The following is a 20,005-nucleotide window of genomic DNA, read 5'->3' on the forward strand; positions in this document are numbered from 1 at the left end:
GTTTTATTAATTATATTCCTTTTAAACTTAAAATTTTATGTGTGTGAGTTTTTCTCATAGCAAAGCCATATCTGGTTGTTTGCTGAGTCCACCGATAAAACTTTATATATTTACCCATTAACCCTCCAAAGGTAATTGCCCCAGAGAGGGCAGCAAAGTAGATAAATATGATGGCTGCCAAGCACTGAGCGTTCAAACCGTCGTAAAGATCGCTGATGTAATACGGAAATCGGTTCTTGACATCATTTATCAGACCAATGAAAGGTTTACCTTGACGTTTAAGTGGGTCATAAGATGGTGGTTTCTCTTCCCCGTCAGGTACTGAAAAAATATTTTATAGTTTTTTAAAATAAAAAGTTACCTTAAGGTTGAAGCTCCTTTCTTTTGCCGTAGGCTGGTAAACTTCGTTTGAAAACATTGAACAGTAGTTTGTATAAAAGAATTAGCTTTTACGCTTCGTATTTATAAACATTAAAATTACACAAAGATTTAAATATGGCACGTGCTTGAGATAATTAGGAAAATTTTATTTACAAAAAGAAAACATGAATATATTAAAGTAATATACAGTTGATATACATGCACAATCTATTTTTAACAATATGAAAAGTTGAGATATTTAGGAAGCTTAGGTTATAATTTATTAAATATTTGTGTACTCAATTTAAAGTCCAGTTCACTTATAAAAATATTTTTAAGGATGCCAAATATTGATTTTAAGGTCTTGTATAAAAAAAAATAGTATTATTATTTTCAGTGTCGACATGCTTGCGTATTTACCCAATAACACATTAGATATAATATATAAAATAGGTTTATTTCGGTTGTGTAGCTTTGTGCTTAAAAACTAAATGAAAACGTTTTTATCTATCATAATTAACTTAAAGGATGTAAAGGAATTGAGAAACTTTTGGTTATAAACATATGAACTCAAAATGAAGCACATTATATATTATTTTATTTTACCATCCTTTTCTTTCTTTTCCTTCTTTTTTCTTTCTCTCAACTCTTGATTCTTTCTTCTAATTTCCTGAATAGGCAATAGAGACTTTCGTTCCCAATCGCCAGGTGGCAACACAATGCTGTCATCCAAAAACTCGTTAATGGCATGTAAAAGATCATTTCTTTCCTGAGCTTTGTAAGCTACCTCGTGGAAATTCTGTTATATGATCATAAAGACAGAATAATCATCTTAGTTTTACTTTTGTTATCGCAACATTATTATTAAGCCACTCGTGAAGAAAAGCAAAACCTATTAAGATGTTATTATAAGCTACACCAACTTATTGTGAAAACGGTCATAAAAACAGATTAGTTGTAGCTGATGTTTTTCCTACATTCTAGTTAATTTGTTTGTTACGATTCGAACACAGAAGTGTGTGTGTGTGTATCATTTCAGATCTATTTTTTGTTTCCCACGAATCACTGTCCAATAAGCTTATCATCATAAGTGGGATGGATCACAAAACAAAACACAAGATTATATGAAATCTTAATTATAGATGCAATATAATACTATAAAAGTTACGGTTTAAATACAGAAAGCCGGCAAAAAGTGTTGAAAAAAATGCCTAATTTGTAACTTTGTAAGGTTACTTTGAAGAGGATAGTATATAATACTGATGTATGTACATTATTCTTCGGAATAAATGTGAAGTCTTAGAACATTTTGATAACACCTCGTATACTGCCGAACTGATAACTCGAACTTTCTACAAACTACGAGACGCTATTATCTAAAAACATTCATTAGGGTAGATACACCAAAAAAACCGAGTATTTGGAATTAAGCATAAAGCAACGTAATGGGCTATCTGTACTTTCCCCACTACGGGTATCGAAACCCAGTTGTTAGTAGTGTGATCCCTCAAATATACCGCTGTACCACTTGGGAACTACCGCAAAACACTGAACGTGATTTCAACAATACTAAACAACAAAACTGCGTACCCAACGCGCGACTCGTACTAGCGACGTAACTAAACCTGTCACAACTAACGCTTTTAAAACAATCAACTTCAACACCTCTGTTATAAAAACTAAACACTTACTAAATATTAAGTTACAAAATTAACAGCTACTTATTTATTAAAAGAAAAAGCCATTGTTAAAAGAGTACAAATCCCAAAATTAATAAATATGTTACAATTTTTTATTTGGTCCCGTGTAATAAATCATGCTGAAGCATTACGATTTAGTATCTGTAGTTCTGGATCTTCAAATTAGAATCATTAGAGTATTTAAAGCTGTAAGTTTCGTGTTTGCCACGAATAAATACGAGTAAACTCTTTTCGGAAGGAAAGTGATAAAAACTAAATTTTATTTGTCACAAATAGAACGTTACTGAATTCAAAGTGTAAACGTTGATGAATACAAAAAAAGGCTGCTTTAGAAGTTATAAATTATAGCTAAAATGAAAAAAATATATATATTCAGAAGCCAGCCTATGATTTTTCTGGTATTCATGCGGTTTACTTTAACGCGTCGAAGTTACAAAGATTGAGAAATTACCCGTCATGCCTAAGTTTTTGTGATCAACCATCTTCGCAACAGTATATTGTAAATACTTATGTAAATAAACCATGACTGTAGAGCAATATCTAAAACACATAATAAATATGTCGAATTTGATGGTATATTTATGAACTGCTGGAAAGATAAAAGTTTACATATTGAGTAGAAAATCACGATTCAACGATTTTGTAGGTTAAGATGGACTAAAGCCCTGTAACGATACATTATGACGAATGGACCAGATCCCTGTAACGATACATTATGACGAAATAATTCGTTATTTTTGCAACAAGTTTTTTACTTCCTACAAATTGATTTTTTTTAATTATAGGAGAACTAATGTAAAGTAAATGTGTTAAACATAAGTGACACTATACTTACCGTATTCGACATGAGCGTGGAGATAGAACGACCAACCTCATGATAATTCAGATCGGTTTTCATTGGTCCCAGTAAAATGAACATGAATCGAACGGGTATGGAAACCTTAAACACAAGTCAACTTCAGTTAGTAAGATATTCATTAGTTGAATTTGTAATAAAAAATCAAAAATTAATAATACAAAGTTGCGAAATGAAAAACAAAACAACAACTAATAATTAGAAAACAAATTCTAGGGTAATGAAGACGTTATGTATTGGTTAGCACCCCTGAACTGTGAAACCTAGGATTCATTGTTTCATCCCTGTTGCCAACAAAGTGCGCTCCACACATTGGGGGGTAAGGACGTACAACAAGTGTAGCAATCTAATCCCTTTAGTTGGTCAGGTAAAAAGTGTCCAAAAGTTAATGGTAGCTACTGTTGATTAATCGGCTTCCTTCTAGTCTGTAATTTCACGGATGTGACAACTCTTTGTGTAGCTTTTAACGAAATTTTATAAACAAATTTATTTGAGGTAGATGGAGCTAATTCTTACCTCTGTGATAGTTGGTAGGACTTGACCTTCAGCTAACCTTACGAAAACCACAGCAGCTTCTTCCAGAAAATCTAAGGAACCAACTAACACTGATGTTGCTTCTGCACCCTCCGGTATCCGTCGTAAAATGGTAGACTCCATTTTAGGCAATTCTTCGTGTGAGGCATTTCGTATGATTTGTTGAATTTCTTTTTGGGCCTGTGAACACCATTATTGAGGTTATAATGAAATAAACATAATCAAGTAGCAACAACATAAAACAATACAATATAATGAATAATTTTACTAGTAAGTGATAATAATTAAGGTGTCCATGACTTAAGCGATTTATTTTATATGGAACTTTAAAATATTAAAAAAAATATTAGATTAATTTATTTAGGATGGGTAACTTTCAATAAGCAATATTTAATACTCCATGTTTGGGAATAATGAAAAATGTAGAATTAAAAATAAAGATATGATTTATTCACAGTTTTAAGCTTCTTTGTATTGACTCATTCATTCGGAAAACTATCTACATAGTATTAATTTAATACAAGAAATGGAAAACAATTTACAGGCTAATCTGCTCCCAGCTTGAACAACAGTAAGTTTTCGGATTTGCGGTTCGAATACCCACGGGGGACACAACGCATATCTCAATATGAATTTACTACAAAAAAAACAACACACACACACAGACTAACCTACCTCAGCGTCCTCTGTGATTGATATTCTGGTTTCAGATAATCCTGAAGAAAAGCTGTGTGAGGTTCGAACTCCTGTAATATCAGGGGCTATGAAACTTCCATTTGAAGAAATTATTTTTGATAACCTGTGAAGTGCAATGTTTTCCCAACAACAAGTAAGTGAGACTATGTTGCTTTGACCAAAACATATTCCTTCAATGTTTTCCCAACAACAAGTAAGTGAATAAATCATACATGATGAAGGAGTGAGAATTCAACACATATTCCTTCAATGTTTTCCCAACAACAAGTAAGTGAGACTATGTTGCTTTGACCAAAACATATTCCTTCAATGTTTTCCCAACAACAAGTAAGTGAGACTATGTTGCTTTGACCAAAACATATTCCTTCAATGTTTTCCCAAAAATTATTCGTGTTGGCCTAAAATTAATCTTTGAGTTTAACTTTAAATTAAAGTTTAAAATAGATCTCAGGATAAGCAGACAAAACAAAATAGATATTTTCAAGAATATGTTGAGCAGTGTATTTTGTTTATTTATGGATATCAATCATCACTAACTATATAAAATAAATGATAAATAATTTTAAAGGCTAAATAGGTAGTGATTTTTTATTTACTTCAGTTATCTTTCTTAAGAAATATTTCTTTGAGTAAATGAAATTGTCCATTAAATAAATACAAAAGAAAATCAAAACAGAATGGAGTGGCAAGAGATTTGATTAATAAGCTTGCCTTGGAAACATTTATTTTGTATATATATTATTTCAAGAATTTAAAGAGATAAACCAAGAACAGATCAAATCCGTCTGATTGTGATAATAAACCAGTATGCACTGAACCGATTACACTAAATGCTGCGAAATTAATTGTTAAAATAATTTGTATAGGATGATAAACCGGGCTATTTGACAGATTATCTTATTAAAATATATAAATTTCTCACTGTTATCTCATGTTCCTCATTATTTGGACAAGTGCAGATTATTATTACATTCAATATCAGATTTTCTTCCTATTTGTATGGTTGTGCATATTAAACACTCTCGACCATATCAGTATTTAGCCTAATCGATTTATTTCTATTCAAGTTCGACGTACTTATGGACTATCTTGTATCTCACATTTTTTAAACTATTTTATATATCTATACTCGATACTTTTTCTTAATAAAATGGCCAATAAATATGAAACATAAAAGTTGAACTTGCTTGGTTTTTTCGTGCTCCAGGAGGTTGAGACTGGAGTATCCTGAATGATTTCGTTTTAAGCCAAATGGGGCAAATCCGCGTTCATTCACGTGCTTATGACGAAGAAGTAGAGCCCTCAACACGGGTCCACGATGTTCAGGTTTAATTTGGTCGTTTACTACCATAAGTTCCACGACCCGGTAAGCTATACCTGGAAGATCTTTTTCTTCCAAGTCCAGTAACACTGTCCCTGTTATAAAGATATTTCAAAAATATATGTTGTGATAATTCGCTATTATTCATCTGACTGTGAACGTACGAGTTGAATAACGTTGATGTCTACTAAATTAAGAGGATACTTTATGAAACTAGATTCCCTAAACTTTACATAACAAAGAACATACATTCTAACAAACTGTTTCTGGAGTTTTTATAACATCTGAATATAAATGATAGCTGAAAACACATAAATGATTAACAAACGGTTCCGTTTAATTTCAAGCCTATTACAAAATTATTAATAAACACTGACGCCAAACTCCTAATTCAAAAAGGAGTTGTTTAAAAACATTATTAAACCACCTTCAGTATCTCGATTTTCTCAAACACCAAAGACAAACGTTACAGAGATACTTGAATAAATGTTAAACAGATATATGTTCACAAATATCCTATATGTTATAAAAGCTATAATGGCTGTCTTAAAACGCAAATTTGATGACTTCATTAGAAAATAATAATTTTCAGGTAACATTGTTGATACACGTTATAAACACTAAGAAAAGAAATGTTTCAAACGTATTTAAATTGAAATAACAGTATCATTACAAGATATAAACACGTAAAATATCACAAATTATGTTCTCAGTATTAACTTTGGTGAAAAGGAAAAGCAGTGTAACACAGTAATTTAAAAGTTTATCCGCTGTATAATATCAAATGATGAATTAGGCGCAATGGTCAAGTACTATTTACACTCTTAAATTAATTCACGATATCAGAGAGTGGGTTGAAAAAGACTAAAACACACATAAATACTATGGCCAAATCACCATTCTAAGGTCCCCCAGTGGCTCAGCGGTATGTTTGCGGACTTACAACGCTAAAAACCTGGTTTCGATACCCGTGGTGGGCAGAGCACAGATAGCCCATTGTATAGCTTTGTGCTTAATTCAAAAAACAAAACAAACACTATTCTAAGATATTTTAGTGTATTTCTTTGGTTGATGACTCAAGCCTAGAATTTACAGTAGAGGTTGCTGTGAGTTAAATAATGTGTTAAGCCTTTATCTACTTCAAAAAATTTTTTTTTTCGAAAAAAAATCTGTGAATTTAAAACAATTGTTTCAAACAATCAATTTAAGGTGTAAAAGGCCCGGCATGGTCAGGTGGCTTAAGGCGCTCGACTCGTAATCTGAGGGTCGCGGGTTCGAATCACAGTCGCACCAAACATGCTCGCCCTTTCAGACGTGGAGGCGTTATAATATGACGGTCAATCCCACTATTCGTTGGTAAAAGAGTTGGCGGTGGGTGGTGGTGACTAGCTGCCTTCTCTCTAGTCTTACACTGCTAAATTAGGGACGGCTAGCGCAGATAGCCGTCGTGTAGCTTTGCGCGAAATTCAAAACAATAAGCAATAAGTTGTAAAAATGGTTTGCAACAAATATTTTCAATAGAAATTATAAAGATATTAAAGTTAATTTCTTTGCAATATATCCTATGAGCGTCAGTTTACATTATTGCAGACGAAGAAGTAAAACGAAACATTAGGTGTTCAATCTAACGTTTCTGGAGATACAATGTTAAGTTTTTACATATTATTTGGTGCACTTTGGTTTTTCGTTATATAAACTGGTATAACAAAATGCTTCTATTCACAGTTATCCTAGCTTGCTTATGGACTGCTTTACCTTGTTCTAAGCACTTTCGCAGTGACAAGAGACTGTGGAAAGACAAAGAGGCAACATGAGGTTTGCCCCATCTGTCGGCATCTTCTTCTACATTCTCTTCATACTTTATCCAACGAGCTGTTTCTTTCCATTCCAACTCCTGCTCATCATTTTGCATCAATTCATCTAGCTGCACAAACACCTAGAAACGAAAGGTTCTTGTAACCATCAATCTATTAAAGTTGAACCTGGTTGACAAAAATATAAAAACGGAAACGTTTATTGTAACCACCAAACTAAAGAGTTAAATTTAGCCGACAAACATCTAACGACCGAAACTTTTATTGTAACCATCAAGCTATCTGAGTTAAATCTAGCTGTTCAAAAACCTAAAGACCGAAATTTTTATTGTAACCATCAAGCTATTAAAGGTGAGTATAGCTGACATAAACCTAGAGAGGTTAACCTTTATTATAAACCTCAAGTTATAAGAGTTGATTTTAGCTGACAAAACCTAGAGATCAAAACATTTATTATACCACAAGTTAGTAGAATTAAAACTAACTTAAAAAGCACAGTTAAAGCTAAGCTGGAAAATGTTTATGTCAAAGATGTTCCACTAGCACTGGAAGAAACAGAAATTTAGCGATTTATCTAGTAAAGTAAGTTACTAATTAGCTTCAAGTTCCCTATAAACAGAAATAACCCAAAAATTTCTTACCTCGTGAGGCTTGTGATTGTAGAATTTTTTGACAAAAGATAACGATTTATTAGTAAGCCCATCTTTACGACTTAAGTGAACTAGAGAAGACACGGACTCTCGTGCTTGGATCTTGTGCCGTCTCAATCCACGAGGATTGTCGAAGCGATGACCTAAATGGGATTATCAGAAAGTTATCAGAGCGATGGCTTGCGTAGAGATTATAAATGAATATCATTAGAACCGATGTTTAATATATGAATAATTCTTTCTTACTATATGTAGAATTGTTTATTTCGTCACTAGAAGGAAACATTTAGACGAAACGTGGACGTCTTATGTGTATCAGAAGGAGTTGTTCCTGATATTTCATCAGTAAAAACAACAAAAAATTTACTTGCTATTTCTTCCAGGTCGACTGTCTGCAACGTTCCTGCCTCCTCTGGTTCAGTGGCCATGTTAGCCAGGTAACCAGGGTCAATGTCGGACCCTTGGCGCCTATAAGGACGGTGATGACGGTGGTGGTGTCGATGGTGGTTGTGTGAGTGTTGTTCATGTCTACACGATAAAAAAAAAAAAAAAAGATTCCAATGACAAGGTCTAGGTATAGTTACGATTAATCATACTTTTTATACGTGTTCACATAAGAATGCTTAACGAGAAATATAATGTAGTTGAGTATTCATTCGGTAAATGCAAGGTAGTCCACACTAATATTTAGTCGGAAGCTGACTTGCAAGATACACAATAACGTAGTAACGTCCACGACTACCTCATACAATTACAGCACCTATGTATTAAAATTAGATCCGGGCGTATCCCAGAGATTGACGAATCAGGCTGCAGTTAGTTTTGGTGGTAATGAATTATTTTTACCTATACTAACTAATAATCTAACATCTTTATATGCAAAAACGGCTCGTTTGGGTTGAGAAAATATTTTACATAGAAGGTCGAAACGTTGTTCGCTCTTCAATGTAAAATATTTTCTCAACCCAAACGAGCCGTTTTTGCATATAAATTTCTCAACAAGTGGGTTTCTCGACATCACTGATTATAATCTAACATCTAACTGCAACGCCTCCTACAGTCCCGTACCTGTTTACACTCTCCTTCTTAAGACACGTGTCCGGCAACGGTTAGTTGTAAACTCTCTTTGTTAACGTGTAAATGACTTAAGAAGGTCAAATTGTTGTTCTGTACTTTATTTTAGTTAAAGTTTTAATACTCATACCAACCGTTTTAAGAATACATTTTTACTTAACTCGTTTAACAATTCGCCATTACTAGAAAATAGTCTATTCACGTTTTAAGATGACTGGTTTAACAATTCATCATTATTAGGAAATGACTTACTTGTGTTATAAGATAACTAGTTTAACAATTCGCTATTACTAGAAAATGACTTACTTGTATTTTAAGATGACTGGTTCAACAATTCGTCATTATTAGAAAATGACTTCTTTGCGTTTTAAGAAAATTGGTTTAACAATTCGCCACGACTAAAAAATAGCCTACTCATGTTTTAAGATGATTGGTTTAAAAATTCGTCAGTACTAATACAAAGCATAGGTTTGTTTTGAGAAAACTCGTTTTAACAACTCACCAGTACTGGAATATGGTATACTTACGTTTTTAATGACTTGTTTAACAGTTTACTAGTACTGGAAAATGACTTACTTGTATTTTAAGATGACTGGTTCAACAATTCGTCATTATTAGAAAATGACTTCTTTGCGTTTTAAGAAAATTGGCTTAACAATTCGCCACGACTAAAAAATAGCCTACTCATGTTTTAAGATGATTGGTTTAAAAATTCGTCAGTACTAATACAAAGCATAGGTTTGTTTTGAGAAAACTCGTTTTAACAACTCACCAGTACTGGAATATGGTATACTTACGTTTTTAATGACTTGTTTAACAGTTTACTAGTACTAGAAAATGACTTACTTGTATTTTAAGATGACTGGTTCAACAATTCGTCATTATTAGAAAATGACTTCTTTGCGTTTTAAGAAAATTGGTTTAACAATTCGCCACGACTAAAAAATAGCCTACTCATGTTTTAAGATGATTGGTTTAAAAATTCGTCAGTACTAATACAAAGCATACGTTTGTTTTGAGAAAACTCGTTTTAACAACTCACCAGTACTGGAATATGGTATACTTACGTTTTTAATGACTTGTTTAACAGTTTACTAGTACTGGAAAATGACTTACTTTTGCCTTGGTTTATCAGACTTTTTTCCAGCGTTTTCTGTAGTTTTGTCTTTTTCCTCTTCCCCTTCCTCTCCTGCAATCCAAGAATTATAATTTGAAAACGCAAATGTCACAGTTTGTACATTTGATCTAAAACGATGTTGGAATAAATTTCGTACAGATTACATATTTTACTTGACATATAGTCTTTCATGTATTACATATTTTACTTGACATATAGTCTTTCATGTATTACATATTTTACTTGACATATAGTCTTTCATGTATTACATATTTTACTTGACATATAGTCTTTCATGTATTACATATTTTACTTGACATATAGTCTTTCATGTATTACCTTGTTATGAGTTCAACAGAAGAACTGGGTTTTGGAACCAAAGGTCCATGCTTATCGCCCTGTTACCCCCGTAAAATTAAAACACGCTGCATTCTGAGGATGCGTTATAAGAATGATAATTAAACCTCGATTAGAGTAGCCAAAAGGGGTGATGGTGGGTGGTGTTGACTTTCTTTATTATATTTCTTTAAAATTAGTTATTGTTGACGCAAATAACTTTCAAGTAGTTTTGCATTGAATTCCACAAACATCTATTGTCTTTGTTCAGATGTTACCATATTGAAAGGAACATGAATAGCACACAAATACAGTTATATAATTACTTTAAAAAAAAACATGGTTATAATGGCACTGGAACAATATTTTAGCGTTACATCACAAGCCCTAATTATTGTTTGTTGGTTGAGTTGAATTTCGCGCATAACTACTCAAAGACTATTTGTGTCAGCCGTCCCTAATATTGGAGTGATAGAGTAGAGGGGAAAGTAACAAGTAAACATGATCCATCAGAATCTCTTGGGCTACTCTTACCAACGAATAGTAGGATTGGTCGTGACATTACAACGCCATCAGGCTAAAAGAGCGAGCACGTTCGGCGAGGGATTTTTGATTCCGAGTCAAGAACCCTAATCACCAGGCTATACCAAGTCCAGCTCTAGTTAAGGCAGATAAGCCATTATTCGACCACCAAGTAACAGATCCCAGTGACAATCATTTAGCCGAAAATGTATCGTTAAAACATATATCCTCATGAAAGCCTTAAGAAAATAGCTACTTTCTTATAAATCACAACTGAATTAACCAGAGGAATCATAATGTATAGTTGGTAGTGAGTTTATAACGTTTGAGGAATATCGAATAGTTTTAATGTAGGAACTGATATGTTTTGATGGTGAATTTTAAGATGTACATATAAATTCGTGCATTGAACGCAACACACTTGAACCTGAAATAATACTGTTTATCTGACTGATTAGTTTGTTTCAGTTAACAGTACATGAACTGGGTTTTACTGCACAAACAGGAATTACGTTATAAACAGAACAAAACCAATTCGACTAAAATGACTAAGACACATATGTCCAATTGAAGAACAAAGAAATGACGCTTCTATGAATTTATCCAATAAAATACAAGACTGCATGGAAAAATTAGGTTAGCAACACCTGAAGTTTACCTTCCACTAAAGTTCAGTCACTTCCGAAAGAACACAAAAAAATATTCCAAAGTAGGTGTACTCTAGAGAGATGTTGTAATCCCAAGGTACGGGTTTAGAAGAGGTCCACACTGAACTATTACAAACAGCTTAAGTATATAAGTATTACATAAATTGTTAACATTATGAAAAAAAAAATGCCTAACTATGCTAGCACGATCGTTCTTATGAAGCCTAACTATGCTAGCACGATCGTTCTTATGAATATTTTTCGTCGAATTATAGGTCCTGATAAAGTTGTTTATCCAAAATTGTATCATTAAGCGGCAGGTCCTCATGGGGAGTCATTTATCTAAAATTAAGTCACCAGATGATAGGTCCTGATGAAGGTTTTTCTTTTTAACTAAAAAAGCTGCTTACAACAAAAACCTAAACGTGAATAAACGACAAAATATTAGTCCATTCGTGTATTATATCCTCTCAAAAATAAGTCCATTATGGTTATAAATAATTGTTTGCGAACTTGTTATTGTATTAGCATTATGTGTTCACTTACTTAAGTGCGGAGAATCCAGTTAGGAGAAAAAGAATACATATTAGTTTATTGCTGTGAAAAACACATTCAGGTTTACATTTTAAGTTATTTTACTTGTAAGTTACAAATTATAATACTGTTTAAAAAGTACTCAAAAGTAAGTAAACATAGTACAAACGACCATTAGTTATTAATAGAAGAAAAGTTGTGATCTTAGGTATTCTAAGCCATTCTTCTCAATAGCAGGGGAGAGTGCGTGGTCCAAGGCCTAATAACACCTTCACACAAATACATTATTTCATTAAATGACTAGAGTAAGTACGTGTTCAAAGTTCTACAAACACTTATATACAAATATAAGCAAAGGTGAGCACTTTTTTTGTCACGAATGTTTGGTTACTTTTTTGTAAAATGCTGTAATTACATTAGTGCTTAAGTGGTAAGGTAATATTATTAACCCTCATTATCGGCATTTTATATCTGTTAACAGTAAAGCTTCTAATCAGTCGTACGGACTTTCACAATTTACAACTAGATATTCAGTTTATTTAATATTTGCTACAGGGTTGTTTTTGCTGATTTATACCAATCTTATTGATTGAATATTAAATTAGAAATGACATACAGTACCCATAAGATTGGCGCGTCTCTAATATTTCCGACTTATAACTTTTTTTTTTTCTCAGATAAGTTCAAACATTGATTTCATTGGGACTCGCTCAACTCACCTAATTCGAACGCAACTTTGGGACCTTCTGGGTGTTTGGTACTATCTTCTGGAATAGGAACTGCTGCTCGCTCGGACATCAAAGGCTGGAATTGTGCATCTTCATCTTGCAACATTCTTGTTCGAAGTGGGGCATCGGGAAGAATTCCAGAGTTCTCAGGGACGTCTGGTCTAAAAGTGTTAGATAAACTGCAAATGATGCTATTTCGAAAACAGTTTTTGAGGAAAATATATGTGCTTGTTACTTATTATAGCGACCATTCACTGATTTGTTGCAGTAGGTGCATTTCATTTTTCATTCATAATTATGGCTTAAGATTACGTTAAAAGGTATTGATTACAACGGCAAAAAGACCGAATTAAGTAACTGGAAATGCAAACATAATGTAATTAACCTTTCTTAAGCCTTATATCCACCAAAGTGATCAAAACGTACCACAGTAAGAGTTCTCACAAACTATAAAGAGAAATCTGGGAAGATCATGTTTTGGTTTAAACAGATAAATGACCATTTATAGAAATAGAATCAAGGATGCTGTGAGTTTGTTTGGAATTTCGCGCAAAGCTACACGAGGGCTATCTGCGCTAGTCGTCCCTAATTTAACAGCGTAAGACTAGAAGGAAGATAGCTAGTCATCACCACTCACCGCCAACTTTTTCTGACGAATAGTGGGATTGGCCGTAACATTATAACGCCCCCACGGCTGAAAGAGCAAGCATGTATGGTACGACGGGGATTCGAATCCGGGACCCTCAGATTACGAGTCAAACGCCTTAACCACCTGGCTATGCCGGACCAGGATGGTGTGAGTAAAGATAATTATTGTAGTTTCCTAAAAACGATCTCTACTTATAGTGCTATCTGGTATTAAACGTGATGGTTAAGGTTTTATTTTTCAACAGAAGAATAATCTATATAATGCACCTAATTATGCGAAGCTATGCTGAAAGCAGATAACGACAAGGTATTACTGAAACATCACTTGTCTTATACGTGATTAACTTACGTAGGACGAGACAGACCTGTGACGACAAATGATCCAACACCGCTGTGACAACACACTTAGAATTCTTGAATTGACTTTGAGAGACTGATGAAAGCTTCCATTAAACTAATGTTAAAATAATTATAATTTGAAGATGACTGCATTTGTATAATTTAGTTTTATTGTTATCACAGCCTACAGTTTGGTTATTACTGCAGTTATTTCTGATTTATCTGCAAACACAGGACTGTGCCAAAACTTGTGAACGGTAATGAATGTAGACATGTAGTTATTTAAATTTAACGAAACAATTCCTAAGCCTTGATCTCTGTTCTAACAGTGTTTAACATTCTGCCTATCATTATTTTTTCATCACAGAACACAAGATAAAGCGACAGAGGTTTAAAATTCAGTATGGCTAACCTCTCAAAGGGGAAGTGTTCTGAAAATAATGAATGAGATTCTTAAATTAGTGTCCGCTAACATTCCATCAGTAAACGAAGTATATTGGAAGGGAAGACTATTTTCTGGTGACACTGAATTTAACGACTATATAAGTCAACCTGGGAAAAAAACAATTTATTGTGGTCACACTAATTTTAACGACTGTATGAGTCAATTTGAAACAACTAGTTTTAAAGCAATCACTGTAGCGATTACATAGATCAGCTTGGACACAAACACTTCGTTCTAGCAACATTAGGTTTAAGAACTACGTAACTAAACATGGACATAAACAGTTTGTTCTAGTAACACAAAGTTTATCAATTACAGAAGTCAATTCGTAAACAAAGAGTTTTAAGATTCTTAAACTGAAAAAAAAATAGATCATTCAAAAATTTATTGACTTCTAAACTTACTTTAGCCATATTGTCTGCTTCTATTTTTCAATATCTTAGTACCTGTAAGATAAGAGTTCAACGGCTATACATGCTTGCAATGACAGCCTACATATAGCGGTAAGAGCATAATGTCATAGTTATGTAAAGCAGGTGTTTTAAACACCTACATAGTTACCAGAGATGACGCTGTTACATTGAACAACAAACGAAATACAAGTGGTATAAACATATTTTCTTTCTTCTTTCTTTCCAAATATGTTACACTATCTAAAGGTTTTGTTGTAGCTTGACTTGTAGACAGTTTTATTTTTCTAACAGAGTGGTTGGTCTTTAGAATGAGTTACCTTTAGATGTTGTGGAGGCAGTAAATTTTACTGAATTTAAAATAAAGCTTGACATATCTATGAATGATAAGGGCTAACTTTAATTTTTTTTAATGGTTTTAGTCTCTTTTAGAGGATGGCACAGTCGAGGTGGACCAATAGGTCCCTTGTTATCCCTAAACATTATGATATGTTATAATGGACGGGGAACACTGTTGACTAGCCATTTTATTTGAGCTCTAACAGCTCAAATACTTCTAGTTCTTGAGAAGCTATGCGTGATTAACTGAAAATGGACAAACAAAAGTCTTTATCTTTGGTATGCAGCAAACCGTTTTCGGGTTACTGAGCACTAACACTCCTTGTGCAGAGTTAGTGAGGACTTGGATAAATTTAGAAGTTAGGTTTGAACGATTCCAGATAAAACGCTATCAAAAGTACGTAAAAATATTTCCGGTTGTTTCGAAATTAACATTTCAGAAACTAAAAAAAACAACAACAAAAACACAACATCCAGTTGCAATTCTGTACGTACGTTATCTCGTTCTTAAGTTGAAAAAACTTTTATTTGGAACTTTTCAGTCGATGCACATAACAACATGAAATTACATCTCTAAACTTTTTACGACCGAGCTTGGTAGTGTTGTTATACCAATGGATTAAATTGTCTACCGATTATCCGTACGGTGTATATCACAAAATATGATATAAATATAAATTGTAATATAACAGGGTATATCACGCAATCTTTAGCGTGTGATATAAATATAGAACATAGCAGAATAGGGTGTGTCACAGAGTATACTGTATAAATGTAAGACTTATTTGTAGTTCTTAAGGTGTATCCAGAAGGTATGTTAGACAAGTCACAACTTAAATGAAGACATTTTATCAAGAGCAGATTGTAAGAGGAAATTGCTGGTTAACATCAGAAAGAGACAGTTAAAGTTTCCAAAACACGTTATGAGGAAGGAAGAAATTAAAAGTCTGGTCGTAACTGGAAATATTGAAGAGAGGAGAGACCGTGGAAGACAGAGAAGGACTTATGTCAAGAATCCATTTATATGAATGAATATATGGGCATTGAAGTTTTTTTGTGCGTCGAGAAGAAGAAACCTATGGAAGACCATCGTTGCCAACGTTCTGTTTAGATGTGGTATATATATAGATGGAAAAGGACCAAGTTCAATTAGATTTATTTTCAAGTATCAAAAGGCAAGCTGAAAATCTTCACTAAACCGAAGCACACCAAATCTGAAAAACAAAATCAATAAAACAGAATATTATAACAGTTTGTGTTCTCTACATGAGCCCACCACTGACTTTATTATCTACGTACAAAGTAACAACAATCCCAGCATCGTATATTTCTACACATGAAGATTTTTCGAGTCCAACGACATTATTATAAGGAAGAAAAAACAATCCACATCTATAAAAAGAGAATCAGAAATATAGAGAACAACAAGTTTGGTGAAGTTCAACCTGAACAAACGTCACAACAGCCTAGAATCTTTTCATAGTATCGTGACTCATAAAACTACAAACACTTTTATTTCCAATACTACCGACTCATTCACAGTTACGACAGAAAGTGTTCGTACTCCTGCGTCCCGATTTGTTTTTGCTCATAACATAAAAAGTATCAAAAGTAGGCTAATAGAAGTATAATATATTATAAATATTATACTAATACTCATCTACATAAACTTGTATGTAAATTAAACGACAAATAAACTGTTTATAAACAAATAACCAAAAATAGGAGGAGCAGAAAGTGTTCATACAGTTCAGAACGTGTGAAAAAACTGATATTCCCGTAACAATTTTATTTAGTTTGACGAGTAAACTACATTATACCATTCCAGAACTAGACACTGGGTTAATAATTATTGGAATTGAGCCATCACAAAATGTACTTCCTGCAATTTAGCGCCGTCTCCGTCATTATCTACTTGATCATCATGGCGAACAGGAAACAACTGTGCAGTGATTTAAAAAACCGAATTATTGTAAAATACAAGTCTTGTGTGTTTATTTCCGGTATTGCTACACAACTTAATGTGCCGAAATCTACTGTTCAAAGCATAATTGCCAAGTTTAAGCTTACAGGATCAATTGATAACCTCCTTCGTTCCGGACGACCCATCAAAATTCCAGAGAGAACTAAGAGGAAGGTTCTCAGATAAGTTAGTAGGAACCCTCGTTTAACACGTAATTACATACAAAAACTGGTAAGGGAAACTGGGGTTGAAGTTGAAGTAAGCACCTCTACAGTTACTAACATGTTATGCTCTTCTGGGTTCAAAGCATGCCGTCCTTGTAGAACTCCATATTTAAAGCCTGTTCATTTAGAAGCACGATTGAGGTATGCAAGAAAGCATGTAGATAAACCCTTTACCTGTTGGAAGAGTATTCTTTGGTCAGAGGAGACTAAAATTGAGCTATTCGGTCACAATGATGTTCGCTATATTTTCCGTAAGACGGTGGGACGAAACCTTCCAAAAAACACCGTCCCTACAGTTAAACACGGAGTTGGCTCGATCATGCGTATTGACAACAAAATTTACCTTGTTATAAGGACTAACACACTTATCTATCAACACTACTACATACATCACCACACTTACTTTACTATAAGGACTACTAATCTTATCTAAGTATCACCTCTGTTGTATAGAGTACCACACTATAAGGTTTGGTTTGTTTTGAGTTTCGCGATAGCTACTCAAGGGATATCTGCGCTAGCCGTCCCTCATTTAGCAATGTAAGACCAGAGGGAGGGAAGCTAGTCATCATCACCCACCGCCAACTCTTGGGTTACTCTTGACCGTCACATTATAATGCTTCCACGGCTGTAAGAGCGAGCATGTTTGGTGTGACGAGGATTCGAACCCGCAATTCTCGGATTACAAGTAGAGTGCCTTAACCACCTGACCATGCAGGGCCTACTATAAGGACAACTACTATTAATTAACTACCACACGTACTTTACTATAAAGACTGCTACCGTTATCTAACTACAATATAGACCACAACACGTACCTTACTCGAGCACCTATCATAAGTATCTTACTCCAGCCTTACTCTAAACATCACAGATATTAGCATCGTACAATTCCTATAGAAACTACTACCTGTAATTAACTAAAGATTTTATTCTCACTATACTATTATATAGGCTACTACCATTATCATGCTGAAGAGATTATTATTATGTTAATGGAGAGACTACCACTTTTACGTTGCTAGACATATTACCATCTTTACTTTAATATATATATACTACCATATTTAAGTTACAAAAGAGAAAACTATACTAATTTTGCTCTAGAGGTTACCACACTTACTTAACTATAGGAACTACCACTTTTACCTTACTATAAAGTGTATCTTAGGAACCACCATTCATACCATATTCTAAAAGCTATTATCTATACAATATAAACTACCATCTATATTGTATTACAAAAATTACAACCCTTACATGACTATGTAGACTACCATCCACATCATAATAAAAAACTACAATCTTTAATTCCCTAGATAGACCAACATCCACATTATATTACAGAAACTACAACATTTACCTCGCTATATAAACTACCGTTCACATCATATTACAAAAACTACAACCTTTATTTCATTCTGTAGACTACCATCCACATCATATCACAAAAAGTACAATCATGACTTCACTATGTAGGCTACTGTCCAAACGATATTACGAAAACTACAATTTTAACTTCATTATGTAAATTAGCGTCCCCCTATATTACAAAAACTACAACTTTTACGTGACTATATAGACTACCATCCACATCTTACTACAAAAACTAAAACTTTCACCATACTATGTATACTACCGTCCACATCATATTACAAACACTACAAGCTTTACGTCAATACGTAGACTACCATCAATATCATATTACATAAATACAATCTTTACTTCACTGTGTGCACTAGGCCACATTAAATTACAGAAATACAACCTCTGCTTCACTATGTAGACTAATATCCACATCATATTACAGAACTACAACCTTTCCTCACTATGTAGACAACCATCCACATCATATTACAGAACTACAACCTCTGCTTCACTATGTAGACTAATATCCACATCATATTACAAAACTTCATTATGTACACTACCTTCCACAATATAATACAGAACTACAAGCTTTATTTCACTATATAAACTACTGTCCATATCATATTACAAAAACTACAACCTTTCCTCACCATGTAGACAACCATCCACATCATAGTACAGAACTACAACTTCTGCTTCACTATGTAGACTAATATCCACATCATATTACAAAACTTCATTATGTACGCTACCTTCCACAATATAATACAGAACTACAAGCTTTATTTCACTATATAGACTACCGTCCATATCATATTACAAAAACTAAAACCTTTCCTCACTATGTAGACAACCATCCACATCATAGTACAAAAACTACAACCTTTACTTCACTTTATAAACTACAGTCCACATCATATTACAAAAACTACGACTTTTACTTCATTTGGTATACTACCGTCCATATCATATTACAAAAACTACAACTTTTGCTTTAATATGTAGACTACAGTCCACATCATATTAGAGAACTACATCCTTTATTTCGCTAAGAAGCCAGGCATGGCCAGGAGTGTTAAGGCGTTCGACTCGTAATCCGAGGGTCGCGGATTCGATTCCCCGTCGTACCAAATATGCTCGCCCTTTCAGCCATGGGGGCTTAATAATGTGCCGATCAATTCCACTATTCGTTGGTAAAAGAGTAGCCCAAGAGTTGGTGATGACTAGCTGACTTCCCTATAGTTTTTCACTGCTAAATTAGGGATGGATAGCGCAAATAATCTTCGTGTAGCTTTGCGCGAAATTTAGAACAAACCAAATTTGTGTCTGTTTCACTGCATACATACATATACATTCAAAACAAACAAACAAGCAAAC

The 20,005-nt window shown here is 33.7% G+C and overlaps 1 protein-coding gene and 1 long non-coding RNA gene across 4 annotated transcripts in view; one reads left to right on the forward strand and one right to left on the reverse strand.

The window, feature by feature from the left end:
• LOC143234127 (band 3 anion transport protein-like) overlaps window positions 1-20,005 on the reverse strand; it is a 69,440-nt gene that overhangs the window by 12,429 nt on the left and 37,006 nt on the right. For both annotated transcript variants that reach the window (XM_076471214.1, XM_076471213.1), the window contains exons 3-13: window positions 12,881-13,050; window positions 10,122-10,194; window positions 8,299-8,459; window positions 7,923-8,074; window positions 7,223-7,403; window positions 5,334-5,562; window positions 4,126-4,249; window positions 3,433-3,630; window positions 2,896-3,000; window positions 967-1,159; window positions 115-321 (exon numbers count right to left, since the gene is read on the reverse strand). In XM_076471214.1, the coding sequence (XP_076327329.1) occupies window positions 115-321; window positions 967-1,159; window positions 2,896-3,000; window positions 3,433-3,630; window positions 4,126-4,249; window positions 5,334-5,562; window positions 7,223-7,403; window positions 7,923-8,074; window positions 8,299-8,459; window positions 10,122-10,194; window positions 12,881-13,050 (1,793 nt within the window). The remainder of the gene's footprint in view (window positions 1-114; window positions 322-966; window positions 1,160-2,895; window positions 3,001-3,432; window positions 3,631-4,125; window positions 4,250-5,333; window positions 5,563-7,222; window positions 7,404-7,922; window positions 8,075-8,298; window positions 8,460-10,121; window positions 10,195-12,880; window positions 13,051-20,005) is intronic.
• On the forward strand, window positions 167-16,792 carry LOC143234131 (uncharacterized). Of its 2 annotated transcripts, XR_013018523.1 has the most exons (4): window positions 167-318; window positions 8,315-8,442; window positions 12,839-13,156; window positions 15,862-16,792. It is a non-coding gene; the product is annotated as an uncharacterized LOC143234131 (long non-coding RNA). The 2 variants fall into 2 exon arrangements; XR_013018522.1 differs by lacking the exon at window positions 15,862-16,792 and having other exon boundaries at window positions 12,839-15,115.

This window comes from Tachypleus tridentatus, chromosome 12 (assembly GCF_004210375.1).
Source record: "Tachypleus tridentatus isolate NWPU-2018 chromosome 12, ASM421037v1, whole genome shotgun sequence".
Classification (NCBI taxonomy): Eukaryota; Metazoa; Arthropoda; class Merostomata; order Xiphosura; family Limulidae; genus Tachypleus; species Tachypleus tridentatus.